General features: G+C 49.9%; 1 protein-coding gene across 5 annotated transcripts in view; it reads left to right on the top strand.

Moving 5' to 3' along the window:
- ARHGAP32 (Rho GTPase activating protein 32) overlaps positions 1 to 16,134 on the top strand; it is a 247,282-nt gene that overhangs the window by 134,424 nt on the left and 96,724 nt on the right. For all 5 annotated transcript variants that reach the window (XM_063178517.1, XM_063178514.1, XM_063178516.1 and 2 more), the window contains one exon: positions 12,381 to 12,467. In XM_063178517.1, the coding sequence (XP_063034587.1) occupies positions 12,381 to 12,467 (87 nt within the window). The remainder of the gene's footprint in view (positions 1 to 12,380; positions 12,468 to 16,134) is intronic.

The raw sequence follows: 16,134 nt of genomic DNA, 5'->3' as shown, positions 1-16,134 counted from the left end.
TCCCTTCCCTTCCCTTCCCTTCCCTTCCCTTCCCTTCCCTTCCCTTCCCTTCCCTTCCCTTCCCTTCCCTTCCCTTCCCTTCCCTTCCTTCCCTTCCCTTCCCTTCCCTTCCCTTCCCTTCCCTTCCCTTCCCTTCCCTTCCCTTCCCTTCCCTTCCCTTCCCTTCCCTTCCCTTCCCTGTTAGGATTTCATGGGAACAGCTGGGTGTGCTCTGCAGGTACCTCCAGGTACTTCCCTTCCAGGCACTGTGCAGCTCAATGAGAGCCAAGTCTCAGAAGTTTGAAACAAAACAAGAAGTTCCAAGTCCTCTGCCTGGTCCTGAAATGCTCCAAAAGTTGCTTTTTGTAAAGTCACTCAAAGATATGTCTTCAAACTCTTTTTACATCAGACCTCTCTGCTTGGGGTCTGGTTTATGGTACCTGGAGGTGTCAGTGCCAGGAATTGCTCTTGTTTGGCATTAGATTTTGCCAGCAGTGCAGTGTTAACAGGAGCCTGTGCCCACAGCCATTTAATCCAGCCTTGCAATTGCTTTTATTGAGGAAATGTTTCATTTATGCTGTATTTTCTTATGGAAATTGAATTTAGGAGGGATAAGTTGTGCACCCCAAGATTGTTTTCATTTCCTTGTGGCTGTACCACAGTTATTTCCTTTCCTTAAGAAAAACAAAGCCCCAGGGGATGCAAAGTTTGAGGTGAGGTTGGCCAGGGATGGAGCTCTGGGACAGAGCAGGACATCACACATGCTCTGGAATGGGCTGTTTTCCTCAAACAACAACCAAACAATTCCATCAACAGCTTGCCATAATGGAGACTCTGTGTGTGCTGAGCCAGATGCATCTGGGCTGGGCTGACCCTGCCGTCTCTCCTTGGAGGAGCTGTGCTGTGCATTCCCACAGAGGTGTGCTGGCAGAGCCCTGGGCTTTGTGTTTGATCCCATGGATGTCTCTTGGTGGTCAGAAATCATAGATGGGAGTCAGGAACAGATTCTGCTCGTTTATTTTCTAGTTCTCTGTCCCTGGAGCACGTGTCCATGCAGGGCAGCACAGGGAGGTCACTCCTGTGCCCTGTGGAGTTGGGAATGGCCTGATCACCCCTTGGGACAAGCGTGCAGGAGGGATGGGATTGCCTGAACCAGCCCAGGCTCCCAGCCAGGCTGGGGCTCTGACTCCCCAGCTGTGGCACAGGGACTTTCCAAGCTCCTCCTGCTTGTAACTTCCTACCCCTTGTAAGTCTGGTGGGAGAACAGCTTCCTGTGCCTGTGGCTGCTGGTTTGAGAGCCTCTGCTTAGTGCTGTGTTCCATGTTGTCTCCTGAAACCCCAGAGGAAGTTTTTGGAAGTTGTGTGCCCCCAAGGGAGAAGGATGTGAGGTTATCATGGAAGCAAAAATACCTGCAGTAAAGAAATCCATGAAGCAAATCTGGCAGTACCACTTTGTTTCTCCCATGTCTTCTCAAATGTCATTCCAAGTGACATAGATTCTGTGTCATAAAAAAAAAATAAAATCCAGGCTTCACCCAGCTAGGGTGAGAAGCAGTTGTGAGCCCAGTGGCTTCAGTCTGTAAAGCTCAGCACTGTTTATCTGAAAACCAGATTTTCATAGCCTGGAATCCAAGGAGTGTGGAAGTTTCTCAACACAGAGAGCTTTAGAGACAAAAGACAAACCCAGGAAATTGCAAGCAGAAACCCCACAGGTGGCAGTGGAGCCCCTGGAGCAATCCAGGATGTTCTGTGCTCTGTGCCAATCCCCGGTGCCCGAGGCCCTGCTCTGCCTGCAGCCACACGCAGGGGTGCTCCTGCTTTGTTTTTAATAACCTCAGATATTTTGATTCCATGAAAACATTCTGTTTGCAGACACTCACAAGTTGTTTTTGCCTAATGGGGTCTCCAGTGGCTGCATCTAAGAAGTTTTTATAAATATTTTATCGCTTATGAAGATTGACCTTCTTACACATTTAGAGGAGATAAAAGGGTGAGACCACTTGAGAAAACATTTGCATCTTAATACAGAAAAATCTGAGGGAAGTGTCTCTGATAGAACTCTGAGATTTTGTATCTCAACAAGCTTAGGCATCAGATAGACTTGGCTTAGGAGTTAAACAGACTCCAGCAGTTATACAGCAGTGGCCTGTGTTGGCAGCTCCACCTGGCATCGGGGATTGAAAGGGGGATCTTTCCAAGTCGTGCATTTCTGACTGCGCCTAGGTCAAGGTTACTTCTGATTTCATCTCAGAGAGGCACCAGCTGGATCCCCTGTGAGTTGTGTCTCAGAGCAGCTCTCCAGCAGCAGCATGGGGAGGGGAGGACCCTCCTGTCCAGAACAGCAAGTGAGATTGGAAAGGGTAAAATTCACAAGGAATTTCATGGAAAGGGTAAAATTCACAAGGAATTGCCTTTCCTTCCCTTCCCTTCCCTTCCCTTCCCTTCCCTTCCCTTCCCTTCCCTTCCCTTCCCTTCCCTTCCCTTCCCTTCCCTTCCCTTCCCTTCCCTTCCCTTCCCTTCCCTTCCCTTCCCTTCCCTTCCCTTCCCTTCCCTTCCCTTCCCTTCCCTTCCCTTCCCTTCCCTTCCCTTCCCTTCCCAAACCTTCCCAAACCTTCCCAAACCTTCCCAAACCTTCCCAAACCTTCCCAAACCTTCCCTTCCCAAACCTTCCCTTCCCAAACCTTCCCTTCCCAAACCTTCCCTTCCCTCCCCTCCCCTCCCCTCCCCTCCCCTCCCCTCCCCTCCCCTCCCCTCCCCTCCCCTCCCCTCCCCTCCCCTCCCCTTCCCCTTCCCCTTCCCCTTTCCTTTTCCCTTTCCTCCCCTTTCCTTTCACTGCATGCAAGAGAAGTGTGGCACTGGGCAAGTGTTTTGCCTGGGTTCATATTTATTCTAGATTTCTCTCTCTTAGCTGATTAATATCCCTTAATGTGCCTTATCTTTTACCCTGTGGCTGATGGACCAGAGTGGGCCTGTCCTGCCCCAGTCCCTGGAAATCTGAAAACCCCGCAGGTCAGATCTCAGATGCTGTGGTTGCAGTGGAGGTTTTGCTGCCATCTCGAAGTGATGCCATTTCCCATACCTCTGGGAAGAGCTCAGGGAATGTGTATTTAAGCAGTTGCAGCAGTATGTCCCACACCAGGAGCTCTGTTTTTCCATGGGAGCCCAGCAGGCTCCTCTCAGTGTCCATACATTCCATCTGTGGATGCCACATCCCTGGAAATGTCCAAGGCCAGGCTGGGTAGAGCTCTGAGCGAGCTGGGACAGTGGAAGGTGTCCCTGCCCATGGCAGGGGGTGGAACGAGATGGGCTCTACAGTCCCTTCCCCTCCACAGCATTCTGGGGTTCTATGATTTTAAAGTTATTCTCTGCAGGAGTTTTGATTTTGAAGGACTTCAAGGAGTGTCCCAGCTGTTCTCAGCTCTCTCAGAAGCACCAAGATGTGTAGCACTGGTGCATGACCTCACTGGATGCTTATATTAAAAGCACAATAACCAAACAGCCCAAAGGAGATGTGTTCTTGTGCTTGTGAGGCACAAATGGAGCCATTGCTGCATCCAGTACTTGTAAAGCACCCTGAGGGTCCTGCTGGGGCTGGGACCTGCCCTTTTCTCTGGCTGTTCATATTTATAAACCATGCTAGGATTTATTAGTCTTGAAGGTGAAGCTCAGATGAAGGGATGCTGACTGCTGAATAATCATCCTGCCATAGGAAGAAATTGTCTTGTGTAATTTGCAAGCTTAAAATAGTTCTGGAAGTAACTACAGGCAAAACACACATCCCACAAGCTCTTAAATTGACTCAGTGTGAGTTCTTGCATAAAACCCAACCTCTGAGTGCACCTTTGATTGGATGGGAATTGTGTGTGCTGGGAAAGGGATTTACTGTGTCCAGCTCTGGGGTTTCCCAGGAAAGAAGGACCTGGAGCTGCTGGAGCCAGTCCAGAGAGGCCCCAGAGCTGCTCCAGGGCTGGAGCCAGGCTGGGAGAGCTGGGGGTGCTCACCTGGAGAGGAGAAGGCTCCAGGGAGAGCTCAGAGCCCCTGCCAGGGCCTGAAGGGGCTCCAGGAGAGCTGGAGAGGGGCTGGGGACAAGGCATGGAGGGACAGGACACAGGGAATGGCTCCCACTGCCAGAGGGCAGGGCTGGATGGGATATTGGGAATTGGGAATGGTTCCCTGTGAGAGTGGGCAGGCCCTGGCACAGGGTGCCCACCCTGGATCCCTGGCAGTGCCCAAGACCAGGTTGGACACTGGGGATTGGAGCAGCCTGGGACAGTGGAAGGGAGAGGAATGGGATGGGCTTTAAGATCTCTTCCAAGCCAAACCATTCTCTGGCATTCCATCAGTCAATTTGACATCTATCCCTCCTATCCTCACACATTCCAGGGATGTTTTCTATTGTACTGTGCTCAGTCCATGGGGAGAAAACAGGGTATGACAGATCACAGAACCTCCTGAGCTGGAGGGACCCCCAGGATCATCCAGTCCCACCCCCAACAACCCCACCCTGGGCATCCCAAACCCTCCTGGAGCTCTGGCAGCCTCGGGGCTGTGCCCATTCCCTGGGCAGCCTGGGCAGTGCCAGCACCCTCTGGGGCAGAACCTTTCTCTAAATGCAGCTTGAACCTCCCCTGGCCCAGCTCCAGCCATTCCCTCATGTGTCACTGGGAATCTCTTCATGGAGATGTTTTTCCACTTTACTCCAGAGGTGCCTTGGAGTTTAATTCCAGCATCCAAACCCTCCCACACAATGGTATCTCACACTCTGTACAAAACAGGAAGGGGAACCAGAGAAAGACAGAATGCTTGGGTAGAAAGGTTCCTTAGAGATCAAAATCCTCCTGTCCTGGGAGAGCTGTGCCTGGGTCTCTGCTCACCCTGGTGCTGATGGTGGCTGAGTGTGGCCAGGCTGGCCCCTGCTGCTCCATGGACTGTCCAGGGATGATGTCCAATACTCCACATGGTTCAGATGAGGTGTGAGGGATTTACTCACACCCTGGGGAGCCTGGAGTAGTGACTGCATGGCATTACACGAGGTGCATTTTCCTTTTTTCTCTTATCAAGCCCTATTTGATTTTCTGTGTATTTTTCTGCTGCTTTTTGAGCACTGTGTTGGAGTTGTCAAAGGGGTGATTTAGAATAGCAGAGGAAAAAAGGAGAGTCAGATAGAAAAATGCTCTTTAAACAGGGCTTTCCTGTCTTTACTTTGATCATTACTTGAGGATATTTATGCTTGGGTAAAGAAACCACTCTGTGAAGAATGTTCTTTTTCTGCTCTGAAGCCACAGTTGAGGATGAGGCAGGAAAGCAGGAGAAGATGGGAAGTGTGTGGGAGGATAATTAGTACATTTAGCAAGATAAAGCTGGAGTGAGGCAAAATAGGCCATATAAATACATTTGTGCTGTCAGAGTAATTAGGTAGAAAACGTTTCCCTGTTTGAGAAGATTTGCCAACCTAAAATTTCAGATAGAATAAAATCAAATCTTCACATGTATCAAAAGGCAGGTCTGGAAGATGTCCCATTACCAGACAAGCTGCTGTGAGTAATGGCCTGGGTAATGAGAGTGAAGTGGGGCTTGGACCAGCAGGATAATTTAGAGCTGCTGCAGGGACTGGCTGGTGGTGACTGGAGCTGAGAGATGTGGTCAAAGCTTTTCCTTATAGTGAGGCAGTATCTCAGAGTTTAATCAGCTTTTAATTTCTTCAGGATTTGTCCCAAGGATATTTGAGTCTTAGAATTATTGTTTTTTAATCAAACATGGCCATGTTTCACAGGGAAATGAGCCTCCTGCTCCTTGCCCTTGGCCGCTAGACAGACTTGCACCCACTGCACACATTCCATGAAGGTGCCGCTGCTCCTGGTTTGATTTGCTAAATTGCACCAACATCAGAAATTAACAGACATGAAAGTGTGGTGGTTTAGGAAGGGGAAAAAAAGTAATTCCTAATACTGTCAGGAAAAAGTTATCAGATGAAACAGTGCTTTGCAGGATTAATGGGCTTTTGCCATGGCCGAGTGTGAGCAGCAACAATTCCCATTGCCTGTGTCTGGCTGCCTTCCCCAGGGATTTAACCTGAAATTCTGTCTTGGGAAAATGTGACAGGATCACCAGCTGTCCTTGGAACAGTGACACAACCTCTGGCAGGAAAAGCAGCAGCCTTCCCTCTGCCTTACAACTCCTGGCTAAAGCCTTGGTCAGCATCCTGCCATCCCTTGTCTCCTGGAGACTCCTGCAGCTGTGAGCTCCTCATCCCACCTGGATCGTTGGATCACGGGGAGAGGGTCTGCTAATGATGCTCAACTTGTTTGTACTTTATCTTATAATAACTGAGTTATATTCAGTATATAAATACAGTTATACATTTATTGTATTTTATATTATGGGTGTAGTTTATTATATGAATATCACAATATTTATTATACAAGTAAAGCACTCATATTTATATGCATATATTTAGATACATACCACAATATAATTATATCCATTGGGTGAATAATACTGTTGTAATTAATATTAAGTAATTAATATTTTGAAGCACAGAGAAAGAGCTGTAGGGAGCAGCTGTGTTTTGTTGTCCAGGGAGCTGGGCAGGGGCCCAGCCTGGAGCAGAGGAGGCTCAGGGGCCCTTGTGGCTCTGCACAGCTCCTGCCAGGAGGACACAGCCGGGGGGATCGGGCTGTGCTCCAGGGAACAGGGACAGGAGCAGAGGGAGCGGCCTCAAGTTGCTCTAGGGGAGGTTTAGATTGGATATCAGGGACAATTTCTTCCTGGAAAGGGCTGTCCAGCCCTGACACAGCTGCCCAGGGCCAGTGGTGGAGTCCACATCCCCAGGGGGATTTCAAATCCATGTGGATGTGACACTTGTGGACATGGGTCGTGGCAGTGCTGGAGGAGCGGTTGGACTTCATGATCTCATAGGCTTTTTCAACCCCAACAATTCTGTGATTCTCCATAATTCCTTTGACTGGCCGTGAAATGTATGAGAAACCTCAGGGCAGGGCCAAGGACAGGCAGGTTTCTGTCACCCTCTGTGAGAGATGCCAGAAACTCCTGTGTCAGCTCAGATTGGTGACATTTGGATGTTTGTGATTGTCCCAGTATTTTCCTGAAGAAGCTCCTGTTTGCTCCCTGTGGCTTGATCCTGTCCCAGCTCTGCACCAGCAGTGTCCCCAAAGCCTCTTGCAGGAGCCAGGCCCTGGTGTGCACACACAGCATCACCTCTGAGGTCTTGGCTCTCTGCTGGCTCCCAACCAGGACATCATTGTCCAAGGAATTTAGATGGAAACTGGGAGGTGCTTTGTAAGGGCTGAAATCAGCTCAGGAATTGTAGGAGTTATTTTACAGGGTTTTGCTGCTCTCTGGAGTGTTATTCCCTGGCTGTGTCCCAGTGTAGCTCCACACTGACCTCACTCCTCTGACACGAGAGGGGGTCTCAGTTGGATTAGTTTAATTTAAGTATAAAAGTTTACACCATTGCCTGCACAGACAGATTTGGAGTTTGGGAAGGATTATCTGTTCCTCCTATTTGGAAACAAGATTATTTTCCTAGCTTACAGTTCTCATTAATTAATTGTCATCTAATTACTGAATGCCTCCCCCATTAAATTATAACCTTAACGCTGATTCTGTTGGGGAGTGGGATTTATTTGGGTTTTTTTATTTTCTTTTATGTTTTGTTTTCTCTTTGTTACATATTTTTATTTTATTGTGAGCTCTCTGCCACAGCCCTGTGTTTCTCACTTGCTGTGATGTGCATGAGTGAGATCAGTGCACTCATGGCTTTATGAAGCAGAAGTTGAAGTAAGTTCCACAGACAAATCAAATCCACGCTTCCCAGGCTTCTCACAAATCACCCTGTGACCAGGAGAGCTGGATGATGGGGTTGACATCACTCAGGAAACCAGGAGATGAAAATTAAAGCTGCTGAGTGAGCTTCCTTTGACATGTGGGGCACCAGGGCTTACCTGGTCGGGATTTGGCTCATTGTTAGTAGCCAACAATCCCTGTCCTCTCAACAGATTTATGTAGTGCTTTTCCTGAGATGATTCTTCACAGCTTTTGCTATTTGTAAGAGGAGCACACAAAACCCTGCAGTGGTTGGAAGTAAAAAAAAAATGATTGCACAGATCTCAAGAGTTATCTTTTAATTATTTTTAATTCCAAATGTGCTGTATCATAACTCAGCCTCCTGCTTTGCCGTTGTTCTTCCGTACAAGAGGAATGACCAATAAATTTTGCTTTGCAGGAGACCCCTGTAAAATCAGTCCCTTTATCACCCAGCTTGCCAGAGATGAGCCTCAGACATGAACTAGAAGCATTTTTAAGTTAAAGCTCCTTGTAGATGTGATCCGGAAAGTGTTGGCCAGCAAGCACTGCTCTTTTGGGCAAAAAGAGCCCAAAACTTGTGGTACGAGTTTGCTGGTAGAGGAAAAATTACCTGTGTGGAATTCATCATCAGTTCTCAGTGAGTGTGCACAGGGTGAAGGCTCCCAGACTTGTCCCCAGCCATGTAAAGACAAATTGGAGCCATGCCTTGGCCTTGCTGCCCAGAGGAGCTGTGGCTGCCCCTGGAAATGTCCAAGGCAGGTTGGAGCAGCCTGGGACTGTGGAAGGAGTCCCTGCCCAAGGAACCAGATGAGCTTTAAGGTCCCTTCCAACCCAGACCATTCTGGGATTCCCTGATTCTGTGATGTTTTCAAGACTCTGCATTATCCATACAGACAAAGTGTGGTGTGACTGGTTTTAAGGCTTTCTTTGTGTATCATGAAATGCTACCAATGAGAAGTTTAGGATACTCTAAAGCCCATTTATAAAATTTGTCATATCCACTCATCCTAGCTAAGCATATATATTCCAACAATAAATGAACCTAATGGGATCTAATGCCTCTTAATTGTTCATCAGGCTCAGGAGGTTTGACAGCCAATTTCAATGTGAAGAAGGAACATTGCAGATTATATATTATGAAGTATATGCTGTTTAACTCTGATCACTTGCAATAAATGCTATTTACAGATTATTTACCTCAGGAAAACACATTGGCACAGTTACAGGGATATCCACGAGGCCCTGCTGGCTGCTCTGTTCTTTAAGAACACAAAAATCAATGTCCCACTTTGGAGCCAAACAGATTCTGCCCATGAGTCATGTTCAGACTCCAGTAAGGTCAGGAGAGGCCTCTGCTTTGTGCTTGGATTTCAAACCAAGCCTGGGGGCAACTGGGCTTTCCAGGATGTTCTGTTTACAGGGAATGCAGCAGCAGGAAAAGCTTTTAAACATCGGGACATCCATAATTCGTGGGAGAGCTTTGGTGCGTGTCTATTAACAAAGCAAAATACAAACTGAACTATTGGAATAAGACCCCAATATTACCAGGTAGATTGTGCCTGGGCCCGTCTGACCCTTGCTGCTGGGCCAAAGGCAGCAGCTGTGGTGTTTCACCTCAGAGACACCTTTGGCTGGCTGGATGCTGCAGCTGGGCACTGAAACAAACCCAGGCTTGCAGAAACTCAGTTTACCTCAGGTGGAAGGGCTTCAGGCGAGGGTGAAGAGGAAAAGGAGACGGATTCTGTCGGAGGGTTTGATCCAGAGTTTTATTCCATGGTCACAGACACCTGAATCTTGGTAACAGCTCCAGCAGAATCCTGACCCCATGGCCCTGGCTGAATTTAAGCCCAGGGACAGGGGGAGGGGAAGGGACAGGTGAGCACCAAGCAGGTGGGAGGAGGAGGGTCCCAGGGGACGAGGGACACACGGACAGGCCAATGACCCCAGGCCTGGGGACATCCTTTGAACCTGACCAACCACACGAGGCCTTGCTGGAATGTTAAAACTGACTGACAGAACTCACTCAGCAAGGGGGCGAGGGGGAAGGGAGAGAGGTATTGCCACAGCTGGGAAGGGACTGGGAAGTAAAACAGGCAATGAGCTCACACTGCAACACTGAACCACGTGGGGACAGGGAACATGAGCAAATATTCATCTTTGGGGGCATTTTGCTGTGAGGACAGCTGGACTGCAGGATACACCCCAGAGATTTTCCTGTGTGAACAGTTCCTGTGTCGGTCTCAGTGACACGAGGCTGCCCGTGGCAGAGGAGCAGGTTAGCTGGTTTTACAGCTCTGCAATCAGGGACAGGTGCATGGCCCGGGGCCAGCAGTGGATGGAATGTCCCTCCTCCCCACGGTGACATTGTGTGAACAGGGCCTGAGGAGGGGCTGCCTGGGAGGTGTGAACCCCTGAGTGGGATCCTGAGGATGCTCCCCAGGCCTTGGGAAGGAGGATGGCTGTGCCCCAGTGCCCTGCTCACAGCTCCAGCTGATCCCTGCTCCTCCTGCGCTCTGTGCAGAGCCCGGCCTGCTGTGGGTGTGTGAGGGGGAGGGTGATGGATTCACCCCTGCCTTTCTCTTCCCCACGTTCTGCTGCACACTCAGGCCCTGAGTTCCTTTCAGGGAGCTCTGCAGTTGCCTCTTGGTGATTTTTTGGGGCTTGTGGTGATGAGCTTTGCCACTGACACACTCAGTGAAGGGACACCTGAAATTCCCTTGGGCTGGGGGGGTCTCTGTGCCCTCAGGGAGCACAGGGGAGATTAGAGGATGGAAACCTTTCTCCAGGAGTAGGAAACCCACATTTGATTCATAGAATCTCAGAACTGGGTTGGGTAAGAAGAGCCCTTAAAGCCCATCCAGTCCCAGCCTGTCCCAGGCTGCTCCCAGCCCTGTCCAGCCTGGCCTTGGCACTGCCAGGGATCCAGGGGCAGCCACAGCTGCTCTGGGCACCTGTGCCAGGGCCTGCCCACCCTCACAGGGAACAATTCCCAATTCCCAATACCCCATCCAGCCCTGCCCTCTGGCAGTGGGAGCCATTCCCTGTGTCCTGTCCCTCCATGCCTTGTCCCCAGTCCCTCTGCAGCTCTCCTGGAGCCCCTTCAGGCCCTGGCAGAGTCTGAGCTCTCCCTGGAGCTTCTCCTCTCCAAGTGAGCACTTTCAGTTCTCTCAGCCTTTTCTTACAGAAGGGCTGCTCCAGCCTTTGGATCATCTTTGTGACTCTTTGACCCTCATACCTGGCAAACATGGGAAATACCTACAGTGCGTGTGAGCCTTCCTTTACTGCATGCCTTGGGTTTCCTTTGGCTATCGTTTCAAAACTCAATAGCACTTCAGATGTGACATTTGATAGCAAAGAATGATGATAAAGATGGGGGGAAGGTGCAATACAGAAGCAATGGTTGTGTTTAATCACATTAATGGCAGCAGCCTATGCTGGTAATAAATTGTACAAATCTAAAGACCTTTTCTGGACCAGGGATGTTGTTACTTACCTGTGTACAGTCATCAGGAAAGAAGTCAGAATCCCAGGAGCTGGGTTGGTGGAGGGAGAGGGCTGAATCCATGTGCAGTGGGGCTTCCCTACAGAGAGAAGGGAGATTCTGGCAGAGCAAAGTTAAACACATTCCAGGTGTCATGGTCATTTGTATGGAGAGAACTTTGCCTTCTTTGTCCCTTTTTTGTGAGATGTCTCTCACTACCCACTTCTGATTTTCACTTGCTTACATCCATTACATACAGAAACTTGGGATTCTTCTCCTCAGCCTTTTTTTCATTTCTGCTTTCATTTGGTTCAGGATTTTTTTATTGCTCTTGACTAATTAGGATTTTTTTACAGCCTTTTAAATTTTATGTACACATTTCCTTTATTTATTTGCTTTGCAAACAGTCTTAACTTACTTAGGATTATTTGTAATTTCTGCTCTCAGAGAAGATCATTGAACATTAGCCATTTTAGTGGGTTAACAGGGCCAGGAGTGGGATGCTCCAGGCTCAGTCCATGTGCAGGAATGTCTCCTCACTGCTCTCACACAAACACATCCTGATGATGCTCTTAATGACTCTGGGTGTGATGAATGGTGCCATAAAACCCTGCTGGGGTGAATTGCTTGACAGCACTGAAATTGGGAGATATGTTTTATTATTTAATGTCTGCCTGAATGTATAAAATAAAAAACTAAAAACATGTGGGGAGGGGGTATGGAGAAGCTCTGTTCTATATTCACTATCCATGAATATTTATAGAGATATTTTCAGTGACCAATTAATTTTGCAGACTTCTAAGCTGGAGGGTTTAATTCATGCCTCGAACCGTTTGCCTCCCCGTAACTGTTTTATTTTTGAACCGTATTTTTATTTTTAATGTGTCAGGTGAGGTTCCAGAACGTGGTGGCATTGCAGGGTCTGTGTGTGCTGAGTGTCCCCCTGGGGCAGCTCCAGCCAGACAAGCCCTTGCCTGATTGATTGCCCGGGGCTCAGCGTGTGTGGGAGCTGCTGTGGGTGCAGCCCCTGTGCTGCTCTGTGCCCTCACTGACTGCTGCTCTCTGCTCTCCTCTCTCCCTCCCTGCCCTGCAGCTCTCGCTCCCCGAGGAGCAGAACGAAGTGACGAGGAATGGCTGTGAGTCCAAGGAGCTGGTGTACCTGGTGCAGATCTCCTGTCAGGTAAGTGCCCTGCTTTCTCTGCCCAGCCTGCCTTCCATTCTCTGTCCCACACAGCCCCAGAGTGTTGGGATGTGGCACTTCCCTGTGCTGTGTCAGCCCCAGAGTGTTGGGATGGGACACTTCCCTGTGCTGTGTCAGCCCCAGAGTGTTGGGATGGGACACTTCCCTGTGCTGTGTCTGGGGTTTTTCACCCCTTCCCCGGCTCGGTCCCCCCGGGGTGCTGCCTCTGGTGCTGCCAGCAGCATGTTTTAGGAGAGAAGGATTGAGGGGAGAAAAAGGAGAAAGGTGTGAAGGAAATAATCCTGAGTGATGGCCAGGGATGAGCCCAGAGATGGGAGTGGGTGTGCCCAGGCTGAGGTCACTCTGGGGGCAGCATGGACACCTGGACACACCCAGTGACCCCACCAGGGAGAACCCCAGCCACAGGTTTGTTACTTCAGCGTGCTGCCAGGAGCCTTGGTCTGCTCCCAGACACCTGGTGTGGAATTCTCATCTCAGGATGCTTTGGGCAGAGGAATCTGCTGCTCTGTCCCACGAATTCTTCATCTGCTGGTCTGTGTGCCTTTGTAGAATGCTGCCTAATGGCTGTGTTTGATGTGCTCAGTGAGTCACCCTCTGTGGGAGATGCAGGGTGCTGGCAGGTTCAGTGGGAGTTACTGCCTGTGTTGGGTTGTTGTTCTGGGTTCAGGACAGCAGCTCTTTCCATGATTCACCTCAGCACCCCCCAGCATCCATCTCAGCAGTGAGTACACACTGCCAGGTGGGGAATTTGCAGGGTCCCTGCTCTGCTGCCTCAGCTCTGTGCTCAGAGTGGGATGTTGTGAGAGCTGAGGAACACAGCCTCCTGCATCCTGAGGAGCAGAGCATCCCACACCTCAAGGAGCAGAGCCTCTTGCCTTGTTCTGGAGGTGGAGCCTGGCCAGGCTGAGCTCCAGCAGTGTTAATTCCAGCAGGAATTATTATAATAATAATAATATATTAATATAATAATTCCTCTCTGTGGGCAGCTTTCACATGTTCCTGTGCATGTTTATGAACGTGCTGTCGGGAGAGGGAAGAGAGGCTCCAGGTGGACACCTCTCAGATTTGCCAGTGTTTTGGCATTTTTTGGGACTGTTGTAACGCCCTGGAGCCAATCTGGCCCCAAAGCAGCACTGCCCAGCCCAGCAGACCCTGGGCGTGGGCACACGTCTGTGCCAGCCACAGCAGGGCAGAGCCTGGCAAAGGGACTTCAGGGGACTGTAGGAAATGGGAATTCCAGTGTGTTTGGAGCCCTCACATTTGGGGTACGTTTGCAGTGCTCACTGGAGGGATGAGCCCTGGATTCTTCCCTGGCTGTTGCTGGTGAGCCTGGAGAACTTGGCAGTTTTTCACTAGCTCCAGAGCACATCACTTGTGATCCTTCCCCCCACCTGACTCCAGAGATTCACAGGGAGGCCCCAGGATAATTGTGTATCAGACCCTGGAGAGTGCCCCTGTGCAGGAGGGAGGCCCAGGAGCAGCAGAGAGCTGGGATGGGGAACAATGGAGGTGAGGCCTGACCCTGCTCCTCTGGTGCCTTGCTCCCACTCTCCAGTGCTTTGCTGGATGTGTCTGAGGGTACAGGCATGGATTTCATCTGGGTGGGGACAATGGGGGAATTCTGTTAGCCTTGGCAAAGGGATTGTAGTCACTCTGCACCAGGCCCAGCTCCTGAGAAATTCCCTTCCCTTCCCTTCCCTTCCCTTCCCTTCCCTTCCCTTCCCTTCCCTTCCCTTCCCTTCCCTTCCCTTCCCTTCCCTTCCCTTCCCTTCCCTTCCCTTCCCTTCCCTTCCCTTCCCTTCCCTTCCCTTCCCTTCCCAAACCTTCCCAAACCTTCCCAAACCTTCCCTTCCCAAACCTTCCCTTCCCAAACCTTCCCAAACCTTCCCAAACCTTCCCTTCCCTTCCCAAACCTTCCCAAACCTTCCCAAACCTTCCCTTCCCTTCCCTTCCCAAACCTTCCCTTCCCTTCCCAAACCTTCCCTTCCCAAACCTTCCCTTCCCAAACCTTCCCTTCCCTTCCCAAACCTTCCCTTCCCAAACCTTCCCTTCCCTTCCCAAACCTTCCCTTCCCAAACCTTCCCTTCCCAAACCTTCCCTTCCCTTCCCAAACCTTCCCTTCCCAAACCTTCCCTTCCCAAACCTTCCCAAACCTTCCCTTCCCAAACCTTCCCAAACCTTCTCTTCCCAAACCTTCCCTTCCCAAACCTTCCCTTCCCAAACCTTCCCAAACCTTCCCAAACCTTCCCAAACCTTCCCCTCCCTTCCCACTGAACTCAAATTCAAACCCTGGCATTTGCCCTCATCCATGAAAGGATGGTTGTAGAACCAGCCACCTTTGTCTCCCTGTCTTCCTTCTTTACCTTTTTTCATTTTATTTTTTACTTTCTTTTCTTTCCCTTTCCTCCTTTCCTTCTTTCCTTCTTTCCTTCTTTCCTTTTTTCCTAATTCCCTTCTTTCTTTTTCCTTTTTCTCTTTCTTCTTTCCCCCTTTTCTTCTTTCCCCTTTTCTTTTTTGCCCTTTCCCCTTCTTTCCCTTTACTCTTTTTTCCCCTTACATTTCTTATATTTTTTCCTCCCTTTCTTCTCTTTTTTTTTTCTATTCTCCTGTTATAAAGAACTCCCCCTGGCTGGCTGAGCTTCTCCCTTCCCCAGGCCTGTGGGCACCCTGTCCCATGTTCCTGCATGTCCCTGTCTCTCAGATCCAGAGGAAGCTGAGACATTTGTGACATTTGGATCCAATGACCAGGAAGGCATGGGAGGAACTGCACAGCTGAGCATCATTTCTGCCATGGAGATCCTCCAGCCCTGTCCCCCCTGGCCTGTCCCTGTGCTGGGGAAGATTCCATTCCATCACCCTTGGACCCAGCAGTGTCTGTGTGGAGCTGGCTCCACAGGAGCATGGGATGGGAGGTGTGAAATAGCTCAGGGAGTGTTGGTGCAGTGGGGACACATTTTGGCAGGGTGCATCTGGCTCGGGCCAAAAATACTGAAGGGAGGAGGAAAAAAGGCTGAAAACCCAGTTTGGCTTTCCTCACCCTTTGGATGTGGTTCCAGCACTGGTGTTTGGGCACTGCAGCAGCCTGAGCTGTGTCCTGGACTGTCAGATGGACACAGCCTTGTGCCAGGGAGGCTGGATGCCATCAGTGGAAAAGCTCTGAATTGCTGTGGTTTGTTGCAGGAGCAGATAGCAAAGGGTGAGGGTGTTCCCATCCTGGCAACTTTTGATTGCAGACTTGAAGAAATCAGTCAAACCCCTGGGTCTGGGGGCCACTCTGGGCTGGGCAGCCCCCTGTGCTGTGCCCATCAGGTGGCATTTTCTGGGCCATTCCCTCTGCAGCAGGCAGCAAAGCAAAGCCCTGGAGCAGCAGATATTTCAAACATCCAGCTCAGCCTTAGCTGGGTTTGGCAGGACACAGCTCCTTACACTGAGGGAATTCTATCCCACTCCTTCCCAGCTGTGAGTATCATTTTAGTGCTGTAAGGAGAATTAGTGCTTGATGCCTATTTTGCAAAACCTTCCCAGATAAGGTTTGAAAAAGCATTCTTTGGGAGGTGTATTTGTGCTGCAAGTCAGCTTGTGAAATCCAGGCTTTGTGCAAGGTTCAGGGGAGGGGTTAAGTCTCTGCTCAGCTTTTCTTCTACTT

This window comes from Melospiza melodia, chromosome 29 (assembly GCF_035770615.1).
Source record: "Melospiza melodia melodia isolate bMelMel2 chromosome 29, bMelMel2.pri, whole genome shotgun sequence".
Classification (NCBI taxonomy): Eukaryota; Metazoa; Chordata; class Aves; order Passeriformes; family Passerellidae; genus Melospiza; species Melospiza melodia.
Note: the sequence above shows the minus strand (reverse complement) of the source record. Positions and strands in the feature narration are given on the sequence as shown.